The sequence below is a fragment of the Lepus europaeus genome, chromosome 19, assembly GCF_033115175.1.
Source record: "Lepus europaeus isolate LE1 chromosome 19, mLepTim1.pri, whole genome shotgun sequence".
Classification (NCBI taxonomy): Eukaryota; Metazoa; Chordata; class Mammalia; order Lagomorpha; family Leporidae; genus Lepus; species Lepus europaeus.
In genome coordinates this window covers 58,631,152-58,655,873 of record NC_084845.1, presented here as the reverse complement: position 1 = coordinate 58,655,873, position 24,722 = coordinate 58,631,152, and the positions used below count along the sequence as shown (strand labels likewise).

The 24,722-nt window shown below is 43.9% G+C and overlaps 1 protein-coding gene across 1 annotated transcript in view; it reads right to left on the bottom strand.

The window, feature by feature from the left end:
* Positions 1-403: 403 nt before the first annotated feature.
* Positions 404-24,722, bottom strand: part of AP1G1 (adaptor related protein complex 1 subunit gamma 1) — a 102,735-nt gene continuing 78,416 nt past the window's right edge. The window contains exons 16-23 of the mRNA XM_062177343.1: positions 23,283-23,410; positions 22,046-22,150; positions 19,239-19,380; positions 18,920-19,046; positions 8,665-8,772; positions 8,380-8,540; positions 3,095-3,193; positions 404-1,208 (exon numbers count right to left, since the gene is read on the bottom strand). Of these exons, the coding sequence (XP_062033327.1) occupies positions 1,107-1,208; positions 3,095-3,193; positions 8,380-8,540; positions 8,665-8,772; positions 18,920-19,046; positions 19,239-19,380; positions 22,046-22,150; positions 23,283-23,410 (972 nt within the window). The 3' untranslated portion in view covers positions 404-1,106. The remainder of the gene's footprint in view (positions 1,209-3,094; positions 3,194-8,379; positions 8,541-8,664; positions 8,773-18,919; positions 19,047-19,238; positions 19,381-22,045; positions 22,151-23,282; positions 23,411-24,722) is intronic.

Below are 24,722 nucleotides of genomic sequence, written 5' to 3'. Positions count from 1 at the left end.
AAGCCAGGCTCAGGAAACAAAAAGGGAGGTTTGGAGTAATGGATAAGATGACTCCAACGTGCTCCAGGCCAAGTCTGATATTCACTCTTCCTATGGGCAGAGCTGCTTTTGTTAGGGAGTCTGATCTTTAGAACTGGTGGATTCCTCTTTCCACTCCTTTACCACAGTTCGAAAAGGCAAGTCACAGGCTTAGGGGAAACTTCAAAACCTGTGAAGGGAATGGGGTCACTGATAACTAATTAAAGTACTTTTAGAAAGTTTCACTTTGCATTTTAAGGGGACTCGATTTTGAAAATCACGGAGAGTATTCATGACTATAGCTACAGAATGGAGAGAAAGGGGAGCTAGAAGAGCCTTGGAAGTATCTATTACAAATAGAGCACCATATCCTTCATGCCAAATCTCGACAAAAGTTCTTTTTACTGCATCTGTCCAGTGTTTACAAATCACCTCAAGGTCTGACCAGTTCTCAACAACAAATGTACATACATGTGTGTGTCTGTGTGTATACAGCAATGCACAGGAAAGGCCACCAGGAGCCTAATGCCTCTTTCAAACATTGGGGGAACCAGTAGAAAAAGGCAGGGCTCCCTAATGTCCACTGTTACATTTCCATTCCGAATGCCAGATGTAAAAAGCGCCTAAAGATGGTAACCCAGCTAGTGAGGAATAAATACCCCACCTTGCCCAGTCCACCGAGAAACGACAGTAGAAAGAAAGGGCAACTCTTTGCTGCAGAGACAGAGTGAGTGTTTTCTTGCCATGAATTTCAGTCCTCTCCTCCAGACCAGCTGCTTATTTCTTCAGGGGCCCAGGGAACATTGATTCTGGCTATAAATGTGGGAGGGTGGAGAAGTGTGGAAAAGGGAGAGAGGAGGAGAGTGCAAAGTAGCCTCCAGAAGCAGCCAGCTTCAACAGTGGAGGAGAGGACGTTAGTCTTTAACAACGCTTCAAAGTCAGCAGTAACTTCAGGAAAATCCTCCTCAACAGTTCTCTTCAGCTCCTCATGCCCATGGTACAGTTGGGGGGGACTTGCCAGCAATCACAACGTCCTTCCCAGAGTTCCTTTGATTGAGTAGAGTAAGAACAAGAATGGTGCCAGGCCTTCATTGCCAGGACTGAGGGGGAAAGTTGTTCACTTCTGCTAAATCTTGCATTGCTGAGCCCTTGTGATTATATGTAAGCTTGATCCGCATTCGCAGCTGTTGCTGTAAGAGGAAAAAAGAATCTCAAATTAGTGAAATAAAGTCTCTAGAATTGGGGCCGGCACCAAGGCACAGAAGGTAAAGCCACCACCTGCAGCACTGGGATCCCACATGGATGCTGGTTCAAATGACAGCTGCTCCACTTGCAATATAGATCCCTGCTAATGTGCCTGGAAAAGCAGTGGAAGATGGCTCAAGAGCTTGAGCCCCTGCACCCACATCAGAGCCCAAGAAGAAAGTCCCTGACTCCTGGCTTCACATTAGCCCAGCTCCAGCCATTGCGGCCATTTGGGGAGTGAACAAGCAGATGGAAGATCAATCTCTCTCTCTCTATCTGGCTTTTCTTCTCTGTAATTCTTTCAAATAAATAAATAATCCCTAGAATATCTTCAGTCCACACACAGACTTTTTTTTTCCCCCCCTTTGGACAGGCAGAGTGGACAGTGAGAGAGAGAGACACAGAGGAAGGTCTTCCTTTTTGCTGTTGGTTCACCCTCCAATGGCCACTGCAGACGGCGCATCGTGCTGATCCGAAGCCAGGAGCCAGGTGCTTCTCCTGGTCTCCCATGCGGGTGCAGGGCCCAAGCACTTGGGCCATCCTCCACTGCACTCCCGGGCCACAGCAGAGAGCTGGCCTGGAAGAGGGGCAACCGGGATAGAATCCGGCGCCCCAACTGGGACTAGAACCCGGTGTGCCGGCACCACAAGGCGGAGGATTAGCCTGTTAAGCCACAGCGCCGGCCCACACATAGACTTTTAATTTTAGAGGTTAACAAACTACTTTAAAGCAAAGCTGTCTCTTAAAAATGACAAACAGTAACAACAAAAACTACCTAACATCCCAGCTTTGAGCCAACATCAACTGGCTAGCAGAGGAACAGGAACACATGGTTGCCTAGAACTGTACTAGAGGAACAGAAGCACTTGGGAGCCTTTACCTAGTAATACTTGCAGAATGCTTTTCCCAACGAATCGGCTGCTGTATCCAAGTTGCTAGAAAAATTAGGTCAATACATACTCATCTATGCTCTACATTCAAATACACTGTTGCTTGATCTGAGAAACCTACAGTATATGTGAACAGAAACTTGTTTTGTTCCCAAGGCATAAAAGAAAAGAAATAACTCACAGATAGTAGCCGTAATTTTTTTAAAAATCAAGTATTAAATACTTTTAACTTGATTTGGCAGATTTCACTAATTAACACACTAAGAAAATTTTTACTCTATGTATCAGATGTTCAAAGGAATTTGTCCTTGGGCTATTGGCAGATGCCCAAAACAGAAGCCGAGAAAAGGCAGAGCGATCCAAAAGGAAAAAAGTACACTGGTATCTGTGAGGGACTACTAAGGAATCTTTCATTGTGAAGAAATTTCCTGGATCATTCTCAAAACCTGTTCGAAAAAAAATCACTCAACAGATTACCATTAAGTACAGTCACCTTACTTCTTGAGATGATATAATGAAATATTACTTAATTTCAGTTCCTAACTATTTTTCACTCAGCTGTTTTATTTAAAATGAATCCGTCTTTGTTAATTTCATAGTTACTGCAGGAAATATGCACACTGGCTCATCAAATGCTCCTACCTCAGATTTCAACTTCAATATGAATTTAAATGTCTCCAATGCCCTGCCCAAAAATTAGACCTTTAATCTCCCAAATAGAGAAATTTTTAAAAGCTGCATTTTAGTGAGATTCTATTAATCCATTTGATGTCTTTGGGCTCCCTTTATTTTCTGTAATAGAACGCGGAATTTAAATTTAGATCATGAGTTTTCATAGATTTCTTCTCTGTGAGTCAGAAAAACCCAGAGAAACAAAGCAGAAATTTAAATAAAGAATGCTTACCTTTTGCTCAGATACTAGCTTGAAATGTGCTACTCACCTTCTGTGGGTTCAGAACTTTAATGACTTGTGTGATGGTCCCTGTGTTAAATGCTGGGACAATGCTGCTGCTTGGAGACAGAAGCTGCAGCTGGAATGTCTAGGGAAGGACAGAGGGCGTGCTTCAAAAAACAACAACTCCACAGTGCTACATCAGAGATGTAGTTCAGAATGTCCCCTCAGAGACGCCAACTAATTAAAGAGCTGGGACCCAGATGATCAAATAACAGTTTTACCTACTACATTTTGCCTGCTGTTTTTCAGATATCAGCAATTCACAGTATGTTAGCTGCCACTCGTAACATTTGTAAAAACCCACTGTTAGATCTTTGATCATGAATACTAACAATTGGCCATTCTTCTTTTCGAGAGAAGCAACTGCAACCTCTATTACTTTTCAAAATGTGACCAATTCTTGCTCTGGCAACTTCACTTAATAGTAACTGATCAACTATGCCAATGGGAAAAAAAGGAACTCAACAGAAAATCTTTCTAGAAACAACAAATCAAGTTCCCAGTCACCAACTATAGGCCTTTATGACTTTGTATAATCGGATGACTGGAACCCAACAGTTTGAACTTTTGTTTTCTAAAGCCTGCATAATCTAGAATGTGTTAAGGCCTCCTCCTACATGACAAAGATGAAGGAAAGGCTTTAAAGAGCCAGGCTATTAATTGTAAGTGGAATACATGAGTATTACTCAATTAGGTTCACAAGCACCTAGCGGATGAAGTACATGCAAAACCAGCCTGTACAGCAAAAGATGGGTATAAGTCAAACATCAGAATTTGTTGAGTACTGGTGGGTTTCATTTAGGCCCTTGTAAACGAAAACACTGGATTGAAGAATAAGTTTATTTTGGTGCAAAAAACCTGAAATCCATGCAGTTGTTTCATAACTCACAATTTCCATGAACGTTTTGAAGATCACTCATACAGGCACAAGTACAAAGTGCTACGAGCAAGCTGGACAAACCACACTGTACTATGTAGCTATGTAGCTATTCAGCACACTAGGATTTTAAAGATCTTTCCGAAAAGTAGATCAGTCTTCTAAAGTATTTAAGAAGGGGAAGGAAGTGGCAGGAGGGAATCAGTCTTCTCTATGGCCCAAAATTACAATAGTAAACAGTCCCTCTCAATGTACAAATTTATTATATGGATTCTTACTCATAATTATACTGTCAAGATAAATTATATAACATATTACATATATAAATTATATAATATGTTATAAATTATATAACATATTAAATATAAGATACTGTCAGGGCCGGCGCCGTGGTAAAGCGGGTAAAGCCGCTGCCTCCAGTGCTAGCATCTCATATAGGCGCAAATTTGAGTCCTGGCTGCTCCACTTCCAAACTAGCTCTCTGCTACGGCCTGCAAAAGCAGTGGAAGATGGCTCAAGTCTTTGGTGCCCTGCACCTGCATGAAATACCCGAAGAAGCTACTGGCTTTGGATTGGCACAGCTCCGCCCGTTGTGGCCATTTGGGGAGTGAACCAGGGAATGGAAGACTTCTCTTTGTCTCTGTAACTGTCTTTCAAATAAATAAATAAATCTTTTAAAAAAAAGATACTATCATTATTTTAGGTACCACTGAGAGAAAACAGGCTGCCCAATAAACTATAACAAAGTATCAATTCTTTTTTTTTTTTTTTAGGATTTTTATTTATATATTTGAGAGGTAGAGTTACAGACAGTGAGAGGGAGAGACAGAAAGGTCTTCCTTCAGTTGGTTCACTCCTCAGATGGCAGCAATGGCTGGAGCTGCGCCAATCCAAAGCCAGGAGCCGGGTGCTTCTTCCTTGTCTCCCATGCGGGTGCTGAGGTCCAAGTACTTGGGCCATCTTGCACTGCTTTCCCAGGCCAGAGCAGAAAGCTGGATTAGAAGAGGAGCAGCCGGTACTAGAGCTGGCGCCCATGTGGAGTTCTGGTGCCACGGGCGGAGGATTAACCTACTGGGCACGGCACCGGCCCCAAGTATCAATTCTTAAATGAACCCCAATTTCAAAGACATTAACAAATGAAAAGGGGCTGGCATTGTGGTGTAGCAGGTTGAGCAGCCACCTGTAATGCTGACAGCCCATATGGCATTCCGTATGGCCACCAGTTTGAGTCCCGGCTGCCTCACTTCCAATCCAGCTCCCTGCTAATGTACTTGGAAAAACAGTGGAGGATGGCCCAAGACTTTAGGCCTGTGCAACCATGTGGCAGACCCTGATAAAGTTTCTGACTTCAGCCTGACCCAGCCCTTGCCATCGCAGCCAGATGGAAGCTCTCTGTACCTTTCAAATAAATTAGATCTTAAAAAAAAAAAAAAGCACGTTAGCAGAGTCTATGAAATCTAACACTCTGAAGTTCAAGAGACGTCAGAACGATGCACTGCATGATCCAGAACCAAAACTATGGTCGTGGTTTAATAGCAGAGGAGCTGGCCGGCGCCGCGGCTCACTAGGCTAATCCTCCGCCTTGCGGCGCCGGCACACCAGGTTCTAGTCCCGGTCGGGGCACCGATCCTGTCCCGGTTGCCCTTCTTCCAGGCCAGCTCTCTGCTGTGGCCAGGGAGTGCAGTGGAGGATGGCCCAAGTGCTTGGGCCCTGCACCCCATGGGAGACCAGGAGAAGCACCTGGCTCCTGCCATCGGAACAGCGCGGTGTGCCGGCCGCAGCGCGCCTACTGCGGCAGCCATTAGAGGGTGAACCAACGGCAAAGGAAGACCTTTCTCTCTGTCTCTCTCTCTCACTGTCCACTCTGCCTGTTTAAAAAAAAAAAAAAAAAAAAATAGCAGAGGAGCTAACGTGGAACAGCAGCCTAGAGTGAAGAATACTAAAGTCCTAAACTGCAGCAACTAACATCTACTGAACACTGAACACATGAAAAGTCAGTGCATGGCACAAAAAAATGATTTATTCCTCAAAGCAACCCCATGAAGTAGCTAACATTATCATGAAATCCGCGGAAAAAGAGACTGAAGCATAAAAGTAAACTAACATGCTTCATGTCATACAACTAGTATTAAAATCCAAACTGAATGGCTCCACTGTTCATTAGCGATTCTTAATTACTTAAAATTACTGCTTCTAAAATATTTCATGATTACAGTATCATATTATTCTAGCTTCTAAAAACGATAAGCAAAGAAGGCTGCAAAGTTAGCATTAATCACAAACAAAAACACTTTCAATTTCTAAAAGTGTGTAGCTAAATGTCTGAAAATGACACTTCACATGGTACAGCAAAAATTAGGTCAGCTCAGTCAAAACCAAAGATTGGTGAAGTGGGGCCAACATCTGTTTTCAGAAACACCAGAACACAGCCATGCTCATTCTTTCTCATATGACTTACAGCTGTTTCTATAACACAACAGCAGAAGTGAGTAACCAAACAGGCTATACAACAAAAACACTATTCTTTTCTTTTTTTTTTTTTTGACAGGCATAGTGGACAGTGAGAGAGAGAGACAGAGAGAAAGGTCTTCCTTTGCCGTTGGTTCACCCTCCAATGGCCGTTGCAGCCAGCTCGCTGTAGCCGGCACACCGCACTGATCCGAAGCCAGGAGCCAGGTGCTTCTCCTGGTCTCCCATGGGGTGCAGGGCCCAAGCACTTGGGCCATCCTCCACTGCACTCCCTGGCCACAGCAGAGAGCTGGCCTGGAAGAGGGGCAACCGGGACAGAATCCGGTGCCCCAACTGGGACTAGAACCCGGTGTGCTGGCGCTGCAGGCGGAGGATTAGCCTATTGAGCCGCAGCGCCGGCCAAAAACACTATTCTTTTGTAGAAAAATTTTATTCAAAATCTCTCATTATTCAAAAGTGAACACAAAAACTCAACCTAATATTGATGTTAAAAAAAAACAAACCTCAATTCACAAATAAAAAGTTACACCAATAGCAAAAGGAATGCTAAGGAAGGAGGAATGTTTCTCTTACTTATATATCAAGAGATGACAATTTTTTTTTTAAAAGATTTTGTAGCCAGAACTGGGCCAATTCAAAGCCAGGAGCCAGGAGCTACTTCCAGGTCTCCCACGTGGGTGCAGGGGCCCAAGGACCTGGGCCATCTTCTGCTGTTTTCCCAGGCCATAGCAGAGAGCTAGATCAGAAGTGGGGCAGCCGGGAATGAAACCCACACTCATATGGGATGCTGGTACTGCAGGCGGTGGTTTTACCCGCTACACAACTGTGCAGGCCCCAAGAAATAACAATTTTTAACTCTAATGTAGTGATGAAAGTTCCTTATCTTAACTTTAATTCTATCAGAATTTGTTTTGAGGTCTTTACTACTGTGTTACAAAACCTCACCTCAACACCTTGAGTACTAACTAAGTATCTTATAAAATTATGCGCTCTCACTACTAGAATTTCTTTTTGTTACCCTATAACTCTAAACTATAAGAATATTTGTGGGATTGGCGCTTGGTTCAACAGTTAAGATGCCATTTGGGACGATCATAGTCCATATCAGACTGCCTCTGATTCCAACTTCCTATTTAATGCACACCCTGGGAGACAGAAAGTAATGGTTCAAGTGATTGGATTGCTACCACCCATGTGTGAGTCCCAGAATGAATTCTGGGCTCCTGGCTTCAGCCTGGCCCAGCCCAAGAAGCTGCAGGCATTTGATGTAGTCAACCAGCAGATAAAAGTTTTCTCTGTCAGGCCGATGCCGCGGCTCAATAGGCTAACCCTCCGCCTTGCGGCGCCGGCACACCGGGTTCTAGTCCCAGTCGGGGAGCCGGATTCTGTCCCGGTTGCCCCTCTTCCAGGCCAGCTCTCTGCTGTGGCCAGGGAGTGCAGTGGAGGATGGCCCAAGTCCTTGGGTCCTGCACCCCATGGGAGACCAGGAGAAGCACCTGGCTCCTGGCTTCGGATCAGCGCAGTGCACCAGCCGCAGCGTGCCAGCCGCGGCCGCCATTGGAGGGCGAATCAACGGCAAAGGAAGACCTTTCTCTCTGTCTCTCTCTCTCACTATCCACTCTGCCTGTCAAAAATAAAATAAAATAAAATAAAAACCAAGTTTTCTCTGTCTCTGCCTTTCAAATAAAATGAAAATAAAAAATATTTTAGAAAAGAATATTTGTGACTAAAAGTTAGCCACAAAAAATTGCCATGCTTCAAAGGACCAAAATTTATATCAATAAGTTCAGTTAAATCTGCAATTTTAATTTAATCTCTAAACATTAAAATCTCTAAACATTAAAATATATCATTACCAAATATGGGGGTGGCGGGTCAGCTAATCTTTAATCAAAAGCAGAAGGCAAAGAAGAATTAGGAAGTACCTTTGGTACTGCAGCCTGGAAAACAAAGTCCGTCATGTCCAGCTCTGTGCTGTTGGAGGCCTGTATCGTTATCACTGTGACACTGGGGTTGGTGTTTGACCGTTCAAAGGTGAATTCTATCTTCAAGCCATTCTTACTGTATGCTGTGATGGAGGGGATGCCTGGGAAAGTACAGTTCAATCTTATTGTAGTCAGCCTAAAGCTTGCAGGAATATTACTTTCTTTTCCTAGTAATGACCTCTCAATGCTCACTGTTCCACGCAATGACAGTAATAGTAATCCTACCTGCAGCGATATCATTGAAGAGAGGCTGTGATGAAAGTCCATCCAGCAAGAATGGGGGTTGGGATATCTGTGGGACGGAGGCAGGGGCAGGAGTAGCAGCTGGAGCACCTAAAGAAAACATTTCAATGGTAAATCAATCTTAGCCAGTATGACAAAGCTAAAGAAAACAGGAGAAAATTATTATAATCTCAGCATAAGGAAAAGATGTTAACCACACAGAACGCATAGAAAGATCTAAAAATTCAAATATTTTAAAATGAGTAAATTCTGTTAATTAAACCTGCCCCACCGCAGGTCCCCGGCCACCCCCGCTTAAAGATTTTAAAAGCTAGTATTAAAATTGCTATATTGGTCTATTATGTTATGTTATATGTGTGTTCATACTGTATGTCCACATGGGAAAATTTTATTAAGAATTTTATTTTAATTGGCTTATAGATAAGATTGTCCATAAATTTAAGCTGCTAAAATTAATCAAAGATACATTTTAATTCGTGTGACCTGAATCTCTGCATCATATGTTTTATACTTGTTGGTAGAAAGAAACTAAAAACATTTTATATGGTTCTGCTTAAGTTTACTGGTTAAAAAACTACACCATGTTAGATATTAAAGAGGTGTTTTCAAATACATGATTCTTAAAATTTATAGAAGGCATTGGACCTTCTAGTAAATGTTTTCTTAAGTTGTTATCTAATGGTTGAAACTGTTTGCTAAGTATTCATGTAATATTGCTACTGTCAGCAAGCGATCTAGGACTTGCTCCCTCATTTCTCTATTCTAAGCCCAACTTGTTCTTTCATTTCTCTATTCTCCTCAAGGTAGGAAACTAATTCTATTATGAAGGAATCTGTAGGACACACAATTTAATCTTTAGACCTTATAAAAGAGATGGCTAACATTTTTCTGTAATAGCATAGCCAAAATAAGAACTTAAATTATAATCTCATAGCTAGATTTATTTCGCCATCAGCGAAGTAAACAGTAAGTAGAAAAAACCTCCCTTTCAGACCAAAGGGAAAGAAAGTTTTAAAGTGAGAATATAATTTTCCTCATGGGCATTGTTTACCTTAGAAAACTACTACAGAACATGCCTGTGACTATAGACTTGTAGTTCAGGCCACCGAAGATTAGAGATGGGACTTGGGCACTCCCTTGACTTGCATCCTCTGGTCTGCTTTAACACAAACCAGGAGGAAAAGAAAGCTAGGCATCAGAAGCAATGGGTGGCAGGCCTATTAATGGCTGATCTGTACAGTGATCTGCCCTCAAGGAGACCCAACAGGCCAGTCTACTGCAGTGGCTTTCAATGTGGTAAGCCTGGGCTTCAGCAGAAGTCAACTTTGTGAAGAGCCCTGGCAGCTCTGCCAAGAGTTGGATCACTGGAAATGGACCTGCCCTGGAGTCGAAGGATGCCCAGGTCAGAGCCACAGATCTTATTGGCTCTAAGCTGAAAAGCCCTTCACTCAGCCCAACTTCCAAAGTGACCACTGCAGCTGAGGGACGGCCAAGTAGGGTCAGCAACATTGAAGGCAGAACTGTAAATTTCTTGTTAGAGATGCCACCTGCCTTTACCTGGCCAGCTTTCCTCCCAGGCCAGCTAAGTAATGAAAGTCAACAGAGTGCCTTCCCCTAGGAGGTTCACACCTCCCTTAGGATGTACCCCATGTGAAGAGATAGATAGGTCTGCGCCTCTTAACTTACAAGGCCTAAAGCCCAACAGATTATTATCAAGCCCCTTCTGTCAGGTTCTATTTGCCTCTCAATCAGAAAACTTAATTGTAGCTTAGACAGCACCTTTCTTAGCTCCTCTAATAATGACTCTGTCCTTTTTTCTAGACCCTGTCTAGCACACTTGGGCCTCATTCCTTCGTAATCATAACCTCTACTCTACCACCAATGGCTCTACTCCCAACCTGTGTGTACTGATGTTCCTCTTCCCCACTTAATGCTGTATAATTGTTCAGACCTGGTAAATGCCACTCTTAGGATCATTAGTTACTATCCTCACCTGTCTTTTATGACCTGTCTAAATATGATCAGAGTCGGCGAACTTGGAAGGCTTCCATAGCCTTGGCAATTCATTACGAGAGCCTAGGGTGGTTACTGGTGCCATAAACTAGAGTGTCAATTTGTTGGGTCAACAACAGGAGCCACTGTGCACTTGATCCTCATGTGGGATCTCTGTCCTTAATGTGCTGTACATTTTGATTTAATGCTATAACTAGTACTCCAACAGTATGTTTCACTTTGTGTTTCTATGTGGGTGCAAACTGTTGAAATCTTTACTTAATGTATACTAAATTGATCTTCTGTATATAAAGAGAATTGAAAATGAATCTTGATGTGAATGGAAGGGGAGAGGGAGCAGGAGAGGGGATGGTTGCGGGTGGGAGGGAAATTATGGGAGGGGGAAGCCACTGTAATCCATAAGCTATACATTGGAAATTTATATTCATTAAATAAAAGTTAAAAAAAAATAGTAATAAAAGAAAGTAAAAAGAGACCACTGGTAGAATAAACAAAAACAACAAATAGACAAGCACCCAGAACTATATGACCATACAAATTAGTAAGAAAAAGATAATTAAAAGAGGTACAGCTGTTGTTTTGGCATAGCAAGGAAAGCCAGCACCACCTGTGATGCTGCCATTCCAAATGGGCACTGGTTCAAGTCCCAGCTGCTCCACTTCCAATCTAGCTACCTCCTAATACGCTTGAGAAAGTAGAAGAAAATAGCCCAACTGTTTGGGTCCCTGCTCCCAGGTGGGAGACTCAGAAGCTCCTGGCTCCTGGCTTCAGCCTGGCCTCATTCCAGCTGCTATGGCCATTTGGGGAGTGAACCAACAGATAGACCTCTATTTCTGACTCCCTCCCCAACATAACTCTGCCTTTCAAATAAACAAAATCTTTAGATAATAATTTTTTAAAAAGTAGCAAGATATATGAACAAGAAATTCACAAAAGGAACCTGAATAAAAAGCAAATCTTATGAAAAGATATTTAACATTACCAATCATGATAGAAACAGACTGAAAATCAGAGAAATATTATTGTACATTCATCAGAATAGTGAAAATTTCAACGTTTGATACGAGATATGGCACACTGGGCACCTCTATACTCTGCTATAGGAAAAGCAACTAGTAATATAAGCTAGGGAACAACTCAGCAATAGCAGTGTTGAATATTAATATACCTGTAAAGCTAAGGTTCCTCAGCCTTAGTGCTAGTATACTGGAGGATAGATAGTATCTTGTTGAGGGGCAGCCTTGTACATTATAGGATATTCAGCAGCACGCCTGGCTTGAATGCTTTACACGGCACTAGCACCTTGCCAAACATGTATTCAAACACTACCAAACCCTAGAGGGAAAAATTTCCTCCAGTTGAGAACCACTACCTTTCTTAGGAACACTTTTAATTAACTCGTGCATGTGTACACTGGGAAACACATACAAACTACTCATAGTAAGATAACAATTCTACACATAGTATCAGCAAAACCACAGGAATGGTAAACACCAATGCTAAATTGCTTTAGAAGATATATTAGTTGCCTTGAGAATGAAAGGGAAATGAGATGAAAGGAAAAATACACGGAGAGAACAACTCTCTTAATAGCATTTCATTTGACAAGCTAAAGCAGGTCAATACTTTCTGAATTTTGTAATTTTTAAATTTATTTATTTGACAGAGTTAGTAAGAGACAGAGACAGAGAGAAAGTTCTTCCTTCCATTGGTTCACCCCCACCCCCAAATGGCTTCCACAGCCGGAGCTATGCTGATCTGAAGCCAGGAGCCAGGTGCTTCCTCCTGGTCTTCCATACAGGTGCATGGCCCAAGGACTTGGGTCATCCTCCACTGCCTTCCCAGGCCACAGCAGAGAGCTGGACTGGAAGAGGAGCAACCGGCACAAGAAACTGGCACCCATATGGGATGCTGGCGCCACAGGCGGAGGATTAACCAAGTGAGCCACGGCACTGGCCCTGTATGTTAAATACAATTTTTTTCTTCCTAGTCTCCATCAATTTGTTTTTAAATTTTAAATTTTTAATTAATTGATCAGTTTGATAGACAGGGAGAGTTACCATCTAGTAGTACACACCCCAAATACCCATAATGGCCATAGCTGGGCCAGGCTGAAATCAGAAGCCAGAAAGTCAATTTAAGTTTCACAAGTGTGTGCCTATCACAATTACCTCCAAGGATAAGCATTAGTAGGAAGCAAGAATCAGCAGTGGAGCCAGGACTTGATCGCAGGCACTCAAATTAATGGCTTAACCACCAGGCCAAATGCTCATCGCAGCATAATGAAATTTTAATGCATATATACATTACAAGAGGTGGGTAGGGAGGGGGGAGAAGGGAGTAGAGGTCACCTGATCAGCATTTTTATTTGATCCTTCCAAATAAGAACATTTTGAGGGGCCAGCGCTGTGGTGTAGCAGGTAAAGCTGCTGCCTGCAGTGCTGAATGAAATCAAGCCGGTTAGAGTCCCGGCTGCTCCACTTCTGATCTAGCTCTCTGCTATCGCCTGGGAAGGCAATGGAGGATGGCCTAAGTCCTTGAGCCCCCTGTGCCTGAGTGGGAAACCCAGAAGCTCCTGGCTCCTGGCTCCTGGCTTCGGATCGCTGCAGCTCCAGCCATCACAGCCAGCTGGGGAGTGAACCGGCGGGTAAAAGACCTCCCTCTCTCCCTGCCTCTCTCTGTGTAGCTCTGACTTTCAAATAAATAAATAAATTCATAACAAAAAAAAAAAAAAAAAAGAAAAGAAAAGAAAAAGAAAAAAGAACATCATGGCAATTAAATGTTTTAAAAAAAGAACACTTTGAAGGTCATACAACAAAAGTCAATGACCGTTGAACTGAGAAGATTCTTAAAAAAAGCATAGAAAATTCAGCAAAGTAATGAGAATCTATTATATATTTATAATTTTTTTAAAAAATTTTATTAGTTTCAAAGGCTGAGAGACAGAGAGAGACCTTCCGTCTACTGATTCACTCTCCACAAATGCCAACAAGTGGGGCTGGGGCCAGGCCAAAGCCAGGAGGTAGGAAGGAAGTCAACTGGGTCTCCATGTTGGTGGCAGGGTCTCAAGTACTTAAGTCAAGTACCTGCTACTTCCCAGGATACACATTAGTAGGAAGCTGGAATCAGAAGAGCAGCTAGAACCCAAACTCAGGCTTTCCCAAATAGCAGTTCAACCACTGTGCCCAACAACCATCCCAGGGAATATATTTAATATTTAAGATTTCAAACTATGGGCTGGCGCCGTGGCTTAACAGGCTAATCCTCCACTTTGCAGCGCCGGCACACCGGGTTCTAGTCCCGGTTAGGGCGCTGGATTCTATCCCGGTTGCCCCTCTTCCAGGCCAGCTCTCTGCTGTGGCCCGGGAAGGCAGTGGAGGATGGCCCAAGTCCTTGGGCCCTGCACCCTCATGGGAGACCAGGAGAAGCACCTGGCTCCTGGCTTCAGATCAGCGCGGTGCGCCGGCCGCAGCGGTCATTGGAGGGTGAACCAACGGCAAAAAGGAAGACCTTTCTCTCTGTCTCTCTCACTGCCCACTCTGCCTGTCTTAAAAAAGAAAAAAAAGAAAAAAAAAAAAAAGCCACCACCTGCAATCCCAGCATCCCATATGGATGCTAGTTTAAGTCTTGGCAGCTCTACTTCCAATCCAGCTCCCTGCTAATGACCTAGGAAAGCAGCAGATGATCCAAGTGCTTGGACCCCTGCATCAATATGGGAGAGGAGGAAGAAGCTCCTGGCTTCTGGTTTCAGTCTGACCCAGCCCTAGCTGTTGTGGCCATTTGGAAAAAGAACCAGCAGATGGAAGATTTCGCTCTGTCTCTCCTTCTCCATAACTCTTTCAAATAAACAAAACAAATCTTTAAAAAAAAAAAAAAAAAGGTAACAGGACGAATTTTTCAGATATCAGGGCTTTCTTTTTAAATGCATGTATGTAGGTATGTATTTATTGAAAAGGCAGAGAAAAACAGACTGATAGAGACAAATAGATATCTTGGATCTGCTGGCTCACTCTTCAAACACCCACAATGATCAGGGCTGGGCCAGACTGCAGCCAGGAGCTCAAAACTCAATCTATGTCTTCCACACTGGTGGCAGGGTCCCAACTACTCAAACTATCACTTTCCACCTCCTAGGGTGCCCATAAACAGGAAGTTGGAATCAGAAACTGATCCACGACTGGAACCCAGCTACTCTGATACAGGTTATAGGGAGCCCAAGCCCACCTCTCTACCAGGACCTTTACAAAATCGTAATACACAGCGGCCACCGATGTGGCATGGAGGTAAGGCCACCACTTGCAGTGCTGGCATCCCATATACGCCCTCGTTCAAGACCGGGCTGCTCCATTTCTGATCCAGCTCTCTGCTATGGCCTGGGAAAGCAGTAGAAGATGGCTCAAGTTCTTGGTTCCTGCACCCGCGTGGGAAACCTAGAGGAAGCTCCTAGCTCCTGGCTTCGAATTGGTGCAGCTCCGGCTGTTGTGGCCATCTGGGGAATAGACCAGCAGAACAAAGACCTCTAACTCTGCCTTTCAAATAAAGAAACAATTTTTTTAAAAAAAGATAACACATAATGCTCATGACTATAAGATGAAACAGTGGCTATATGAATTGAGAAAAAGGTAAATAATATTTACCCAAATACTTCCAATGTGTCATTCACTGAATTGATTAACAGTTCTCACAAATACACTGTGGGGTAAGTATTAATCGTCCTTGTTGACGCCATATTCAGGCTGAATAACTTAGTGTAAGAAAGTTATCCAAAAATAAGGACAAATTGATATAGTGATCTTTGTTAAAGTAACTAGCCAAAAAAATATACTTAGAATTGTGTAAAATGCCTAACAGCTAGGAAATGAGTACAAGCTTCTTGATAAAATATTAGTCATTCAAAATTATAATTAGAAAGCCTATGTACTAATGTGAAAACACTAAATTTTTTTTTTTTTTTTTTTGACAGGCAGAGTGGACAGTGAGAGAGAGACAGAGAGAAAAGTCTTCCTTTTTGCCGTTGGTTCACCCTCCAATGGCCGCTGCGGCGGGTGCACCGCGCTGATCCGAAGGCAGGAGCCAGGTACTTCTCCTGGTCTCCCTTGCGGGTGCAGGGCCCAAGCACTTGGGCCATCCTCCACTGCCTTCCCGGTCCACAGCAGAGAGCTGGCCTAGAAGAGGAGCAACTGGGACAGAATCTGGCGCCCCGACCGGGACTAGAACCTGGTGTGTCGGCGCCGCTAGGCGGAGGATTAGCCTGTTAAGCCACGGTGCTGGCCAGACAACACTAACATGTTAAGTGAATTCATATACTATGCTTTTACTATGAGATTATTTTTGCTTTGCCAATTATCCAAGATAACTTTGGCATCTAAGATCTGAAACAATCTGTAAGGGGCAGCCAGAGTGGTGGTATAGCAGGGTAAGCTGCCATTTGTAATGCTGGCATCATGTATCAGAGCACTGGTTCAAGTCCTGGCTACTCTGCTTCTAGACCAGCCCCCTGCTTATGCACTTGGGAAAGCAGCAGCAGATGGGTCAAGTACTTGGGCCCTTTCTACCCATGTGAAAAACTCATATGGAATTCCAGGTTCCTGCCCCACCTGGCCACTGGGGCCATTTGGGTAGTGAATCAGCAGATCTCTTCTTCTCTGTCACTTTTTCAAACACATAAATAGATCTTAAAAACCATGGCCGGCGCCGTGGCTTAACAGGCTAATCCTCCGCCTTGCGGCGCCGGCACACCGGGTTCTAGTCCCGGTTGGGGCGCCGGTTTCTATCCCAGTTGCCCCTCTTCCAGGCCAGCTCTCTGCTATGGCCCGGGAAGGCAGTGGAGGATGGCCCAGGTCCTTGGGCCCTGCACCCGCATGGGAGACCAGGAGAAGCACCTGGCTCCTGGCTTTGGATCAGCGCGATGCGCCGGCCGCAGCGGCCATTGGAGGGTGAACCAGTGGCAAAAAGGAAGACCTTTCTCTCTGTCTCTCTCTCACTATCCACTCTGCCTGTCAAAAAAAAAAAAAAAAAAAAAAAAAAAAAAAAAAAAAAAAACACCAAAAGAAGCTTTTTGTAAATAATTCCAAAGAGGGGCCAGCACGGTGGCTCAGCAGGTTAAAGCCGCAGAATGCAATGCCTGAATCCCATATGGGCGTCAGTTCAAGACTCGCCTGCTGTTCCACTTCTGATTCAGCTCCCTGCTGATGCACCTGAGACAGCAGTAGAAGATGGTCTAAGTACATGGGCCTCTGTACCCACACAGGAGAAAAAGAGAAAGCTCCTGGTTCCTGGCTTCAGCCTGGGACAGTCCTGGCTGTCAGACCCATTTGGAGAGTGAACCAGCAGATGGAGGATCTCTCTCTAACTCTGCCTTTCAGATAAATCATAAAAAAAAAAAAAAAAAAAAAAAAAAAAAAAAAAAAAAAAAAAACTCCACAGTAAATGACCAACAAAACAAAACAAAGAATTACAAAGTGCATGAAAAGTAATAACAGGAAAATTTGTCAACATATAGACAAAAATCCTAGGATCTGAGAGTGAGCAATTGTCCAGGCAGTTAAGTTCTCAGTTCGTATGTTCAGGGCCATATTGTATTACCTAGGTTCAACACTCGGCTTCAATTCCTAACTCCAGATTCCGGCTAATGCAGACCCGGAAAGGTAGTGCTGAAGGCTAAGGTAATTGGTTTCTGCCACCCACATGGGACACTGACTGAATTCCTGTCATCTGAGTTCAGCCCAGGGCTGGACCCTACCTGTTGCAGGTATGTATAGAGTAAAACAGCAGATGGGATCTAGTATTCTCCTTCCACTACTTTTCAAATAAATACACTTTAAAAAAAATTATTTGGGGCCAGAGGATGGCCCATGTCATTAGGCCCCTTTAACCCATATGGGAGACCCAGAAGTTGTTCTTGGCTCCTGGCTTCTGGCTTCAGCTTGGCCCAGCCCTGGCTGTTGTGACCATTTGGAGAGTGAACCAGTGGATGGAAAATCTCTATATCTCTCCGTCTCTCTCTAACTCAGCCTTTCAAATACATAAAATAAATCATTTTTTATTTTCTTTCTTTCTTTTTTTTTTTTTTTCTGAAAGGCAGAGTGGATAGTGAGAGAGAGAGAGACAGAGAGAAAGGTCTTCCTTTTGCCTTTGGTTCACCCTCCAATGGCTGCCGCGGCTGGCGCATCATGCTGATCCAAAGGCAGGAGCCAGGTGCTTCTCCTGGTCTCCCATGCGGGTGCAGGGCCCAAGCACTTGGGCCATCCTCCACTGCACTCCCGGGCCACAGCAGAGAGCTGGCCTGGAAGAGGGGCAATCGGGATAGAATCCGGCGCCCCAACCAGGACTAGAACCCAGTGTGCCGGTGCCACAAGGCGGAGGATTAGCCTGTTAAGCCACAGCGCCGGCCATAAATCTTTTTTTAAAAAAAGGTGACATCCTATGAGTTAAATACATCAACTATAAATATTCTCATAAGAAAAGTTACATCTGAATATTATCGCTATGAATTACCTTTGTCCTTTGGTTGCTCTAACAGGAATGATGAGTGGGAGGGAAGAAGGCAGGAAGATGATAGGCTAACATCTCTCCATAAATGGCCATAGCTATTCAAAAGTAACAATGAACAGAGATACCTAGAAAATGTCTTTGTCTTTGGACACTAACTAAAAGCAGAAGTGACTTAGGATATATTCTTTTCAAGCCTGAAAGATTAAGTCTTGGGGCCAGCACTATGTCTCAGAGGGTTAAAGCCCTGGCCTGTGGCGCCAGCATCCCATATGGGCGCCAGTTCTAGTCCTGCCTGCTCCATTCCCGATCCAGCTCTATGCTATGGACTGGAAAAGCAGCAGAAGATGGCCCAAGTCCCTGGGCCCCTGAACCTGGAAGAAGCTCCTGGTTTCAGAACAGCTCAACTCTGGCCATTGCTGTCACCTGGGAAGTGACGGAAGACCTTTCTCTCCCTCTTTGTAACTGTCGTTCAAATAAATAAAATGCATCTTTAAAAGGGGGGTGTGTTTTTATCTTAAAATCCTATGAATAATTTATTCTTCTAAAATTAAAGATTACTCTATGACTCTTTAGTGCGCTAGCATGACCATGCTGTGGACAGTCTATTTTTGTTTCTCATTTAGCTTCTTTCATCCAGTGATTCATGTGCTGGAAAATCTAGTATCACTACGTCTTCTTTCCAAGGTCTCCATCCCCATCCATGCATTAGACAGCTCCAGTCTAGCCTCACCTGTAAGATTGATGTCTCCCAGCAAATCAAGAAGTTCTCCACCGGCGGAAGCAGGTTTGCTTGTAGGTGCAGTTGGGATAACAGGTGTTATGTCATTTCCTCCCAATAAATCCAATAAATCATTAGCCTAAACAAGAAAATAACACCTCAATTCATCAGTTATTTGTCTTATCTACAGCTAAGGCAAAATTCTGTCAATACTTAAAAATTATGAAGGGAATTATCAGCAATACAAGCATATTAAAGGGAATCAGCTAAAAATGAAGCTGTCAGAAACTGTAAGAAATCTGAAGTTCCAACTAAGTAAATGTAAGGCTACCTGGCTGGTAGGCTGTGGCCCAGAGGGTGGTGGTTTGGTCTCTAGTGGAGCAGGTTCTGTCTCTCCATTTGTCTGCACAATTTCAGTAGGGCCATTTGTAGTCACTTTTTCCATGACAGGCATTCTTTCAAGTAGGGCAGACCTAGAAGAGTCTGAAGTGGTTAAATTCTAGGCAGTTAACCTAGATTCCCTACCCTAAAAGAATCACTATTAACTATATTAATGCCAAACATGGGAAACTGTCTCCCCCTCTCCACTCAACACTTATATCAACGCAGAAGATGGATTAAAAGAGTACATAATCTAAAATCCTGACTGGGTTAAGGGCAGGCAGGAAACTTTGAATAAATAAACCATCCACCTAAATCCCAAAACACATATTTCAGTGGTAGAGATTCTGGGATAAAAGAAAGCTGGATCAATAGTTATTGGCCGGCGCCGCGGCTCACTAGGCTAATCCTCCGCCTTGCGGCGCCGGCACACCGGGTTCTAGTCCCGGTCGGGGCACCGATTATGTCCCAGTTGCCCCTCTTCCAGGCCAGCTCTCTGCTGTGGCCAGGGAGTGCAGTGGAGGATGGCCCAAGTGCTTGGGTCCTGCACCCCATGGGAGACCAGGAGAAGTACCTGGCTCCTGCCATCGGATCAGCGTGGTGTGCCGGCCGCAGCGGCCATTGGAGGGTGAACCAACGGCAAAAGGAAGACCTTTCTCTCTGTCTCTCTCTCTCACTGTCCACTCTGCCTGTCAAAAAAAAAAAAAAATGGGGCCAGTGCTATGGCATAGCGGGTAAGGCCACCGCCTGCAGTGCTGGCATCCCATATGGAAGCCAGTTCGAGTCCCGGCTGTTCAACTTCTGATGCAGCTCTCTGCTATGGCCTGGGAAAGCAGTAGAGGATGACCAATGTGGAAGACCTGGAAGAAGCTCCTGGCTTCAGATTGGTGCAGCTCCAGCCGGTCAATTGGGGAGTGAACCAGGAGATGGATGAGCTCCCCCTCCCCCGCTTCTCCTTCTCTCTGCGTGTAACTCTTTCAAATAAATAAATATTAAAAAAAAAAATAGTTATTAACATGGCACTGTAACATAGTAGGTTAAGCCTCAGCCTGCGGTGCTGGCCTCCCATATGGGTACCAGTCCGAGTCCTGGATATTTCATTTCCTGTCCAGCTCCCTGCTGATGGCCTGGGAAAGCACTGGAAGATGGCCCAAGTGCCTGAGTCCCTGCACCGGCATGGGAGACCCAGAAAAAGCTCATGGCTTCAGATCAGCCCAGCTCTGGCCACTGCAGCCATTTTGAGAGAACCAGCAGTTGGAAGACCTTTCACTCTGTCTCTCCCTCTCTCTGTAATTCTGCGTCTCAAGTAAAAAAATAAAAATAAAAATAAAAAAAGTAGTTATTAACAGTCTCCATTCAAGAGATATTGCATACGGCCAGTGGCACAGCAGTTAAGCCGCTGCTTACAATACCAGCATCCCAAATCAGAGTGTTGGTTCCAGTCCTATCTCCTCTGCTAATCCACCTGGGAAGGTAGCAGAAAATGGTCCAAGCGCTAGGGTCCCTATCACAGTCAGGGGAGACCCAAATGCAGTTCCTGGCTCCTGGCTTCAGCCAGGCCCAGCTCTGGTTATTGCAGTCATTTAGGGATGGAAGATCTCACATACTCTATTGATCTCACACACTCTATTTCTTTCTCTCTCCACTTGCACTGCCTTTTAATATTTTTTAAAGATTTTATTGGGCCAGTGCCGTGGCTCAACAGGCTAATCCTCCGCCTTGTGGCGCTGGCACACCGGGTTCTAGTCCCAGTCGGGGCGCCGGATTCTGCCCCGGTTGCCCCTCTTCCAGGCCAGCTCTCTGCTGTGGACCGGGAGTGCAGTGGAGGATGGCCCAAGTGCTTGGGCCCTGCACCCGCATGGGAGACCAGGAGAAGCACCTGGCTCTTGCCTTCGGATCAGCGCGATGCGCCGGCCGCGGCAGCCATTGGAGGGTGAACCAAAGGCAAAAGGAAGACCTTTCTCTCTGTCTCTCTCTCTCACTGTCCACTCTGCCTGTCAAAAAAAATAATAAAATACATAAATAAATAAATAAAAATAAATAAAAATAAAGATTTTATTGATTTATTTGAGAGGTAGAGTTACAGACAGTGAGAGGGAAAGACAGAAAAAACAGTCTTCCATCCGCTGGTTCACTCTCAACGGCCAGAGCTGAGCCAACAGGAGGCCAAGGAGTCAGGAGCTTCTTCCAGGTCTCCCACGTGGGTGCAGGGGCCCAAGCACTTGGACCATCTTCTACCACTTCCCCAGGCCACAGCAGAGAGCTGGATTGGAAAAGCAGCAGCCAGAACTAGATACGGACCCATACAGGATGCTGGTGCCACAGGTAGAGGATTAACCTACTTCACCACAGCACTGGCTCCTTGATACGCATTTTAAAAACTCCTTTTAAAAAAAAGATACTGCATAACAAAAGAAAAAACACACCAAAATGTTAATAGCAACTGGATTTAAATGAGATCATTTCTCTTGGGGAAAAAAAACCCTTAGAACTCCTACTTCGTAGCCAAATAAAAAAGGAAATGAAGCAAACTTTCCATACCAACCAAGGAAATGGGGGGGGGGGGTGTTTTAGAACAAAAGAATATCATTAATTTATTTCTTTAGAGGCTAGGCAGTGTTGAAGTTAGACAAAAAAGGAAGCCGCCAATCAATCAGAACTAAACAGGGCTGTGAGGTCCAGTTAATAACAGAATGAATTTCCTTTATGGATTATCACCACAATTTACTCAATATGCTGGCAGGCATCCACACTCACCTCATGTGGTCATATTTCTTAAAAAGTGCATTATATTCTACTGCCCTCTGCTGGAGTTCCACGTCAATGCTGCTTCCATAGATAGAAACCACTTTCTTAATGCGGCTACAGGATAAGACAACAAAAACAAATAAAATTCATAAACAAGCACAGAGAACATGTAAACAAGAGTTTCTTGGTTAAAATCTTGAAATACTCATCCTTTCTTAATTTAAATAGTTTTTCAAAAACAAAAAACATCTTCCTGTGTTTACTCATGCAACATTCACAATTTTACTAATACTAGATTTTTGTTTGTTAAATAGCCCATATCCTAAAATTTGCTAGCCAAACATATCAAATATTAGTTTGCCATAAAAGAAATTTATACTATTCGTTTCCTTCAACAACAAAAGGTTACAGTATCAAATTGCAAGCCCGAAATCCTTCTTGTTCACAAAGAGTTAAGCCAAAAATACCATTCCCACAAGACTTTACTCTAAAAAGTGAAACAGAAAGTCTAAGAGAATGAAATTTTCCTTAAATAGGCTCAGGTAAGAAACTGACCCAAGATGTGACTTTCATTCAAAATATAAAGGATTTAATCACCAAAACACTCATGATTTTATTTCTCTTCAGACATCTCAAAATATTGTAAAAACTAAAACAGTTTTCTGCTTAAAAAAAAAAAAAAGACATCAGAAATATTTTTGGTTGCAAAATAATCCAAAATGGGTGGGAGAATGAGCAAAGTGTAGGTGAAATAAGGATTAATAATGAATTGATGATTGTGACTGTGGGGTAAAAAGTACATACTAATTCATCTTACTATTCTCTCTATGCTGAAATTTAAGTCTATGCTTTAAACTTCCCATGATAAAAAATGTTTTTAAATTATAAAACATGGGGCTGGTGTTATGGCACTGTGGGTTAAGCCTCTACCTGCAACACCAGTATCCTGTATGAGTGTCAGTTCAAGTTCTGGTTGCTCCGCTTGAAGTTCAGTTCCCTGCTAATTTGTCCTAGGAAAGCAGCAGAAAAATGGCAAAAGTACTGGGCCCCTGCCACCCATGATGGATAGCTGCATAGAGTACAGGCTCCTGGCATTAGCCTGGCCTAACCCCAGCCATCGTGGCCATTTGGAGAGTGGAACAGTGGACATCTCTTTCTCTGCTAACTCTGCCTTTCAAATAAATAAAATTAATCTTTTCTAAAAAAATTACAAAACACCCTGTTCACCCTACTTCTCAATACTCACTTTACAGTACAGGTGAATCGAGTAGAAAGCTTCATAATGGCAGTGAGGGCATAACCTCGTGTCACTGAGGTGGACATATTAGAAATTAGGACACTCTCTAAAATATCCAACACTTCATCCTCTGTTACCTGGGGTGAAAAATAAGCATGGAGAACAAATGGTAACAGTAAACAACTAAATCTGATATCAAGTCAGAGATGCTGCCAGAAAGATAATCCTGCCCTTACAAAATTCTCTAACATAATCTGGGCTATGCCAGAATAACTGTCTAAGATGTTGCATCAACCACAAGCAGACAATAAAAGGGGATAGAAAATGACCACTGGGACCTAGCAAGCATATTATACCTTCAAGTGACAGAAGGAGAGGAAACAAAAGATACAGAGTTTAAGCACTGTGGCCACAACTTTTTCTAAAGTCAGTCCTTTAATGATCAGTGGGAATACATATACATGTCTCATTTCTTCTTATCAGCTAGAGAGTAAGAGAAATAACAATTCAATCTGCTAGACTAGGGAGAGAGGCCTAAAGAGTTTTTAAAAACTCAACATGGAGGGCTGGTACTGTGGTGCAGCAGGCTAAGCCTCCACCTGTGGTACCAACATCCCATAAAGGCGTGTCAGCTCCTGTCCCCGTTGCTCCTCTTCTGATAGATTCCAGCTCTCTGCTATAGCTTGGGAAAGCAGTAGAAGGTGGCCCAAGCGCTTGGGCCTCTGCATCCATGTGGGGGCCTGGAAGAAGCTACTAGCTTTGAATCGGCTCAGCTCCAGTCATTGTAGCCATTTGGGGAGTGAACCAAGTGGATGGAAGACCATTCTTTCTGTCTTCCTATCTGTCTGTAACTCTGCCTTTCAAATAAAATCTTTAATTAAAAAAAAAAAAAAATGCAACATGGCCCAACAAATTCTATCTCAAAAAAATGGCAAGGTTCCCAATACAATTCTAGTATTATTCCTTTAAAAAGTTTTCAAGGGGGGCCAGCACTGTGACAAAGCGGGCACCTGCATCCCATATAGGCACTGGTTCAAGTCCCAGCTACTGTACTTCTTCTTTTTTTTTTTTTTTGACAGGCAGAGTGGACAATGAGAGAGAGAGACAGAGAGAAAGGTCTTCCTTTTGCCTTTGGTTCACCCTCCAATGTCCGCCGCGGCCGGCGTGCTGCGACCAGTGCACTGCAACCGGCGCACCGTGCTGATCCAATGGCAGGAGCCAGGTGCTTCTCCTGGTCTCCCATGTGGTGCAGGACCCAGGCACTTGGGCCATCCTCCACTGCACTCCCGGGCCACAGCAGAGAGCTGGCCTGGAAGAGGGGCAACCAGGACAGAATCTGGCGCCCCGACCGGGACTAGAACCCGGTGTGCCGGCGCCACAAGGCGGAGGATTAGCCTAGTGAGCCACGGTGCCGGCAGCTACTGTACTTTTTTTTTTTTTTTGACAGGC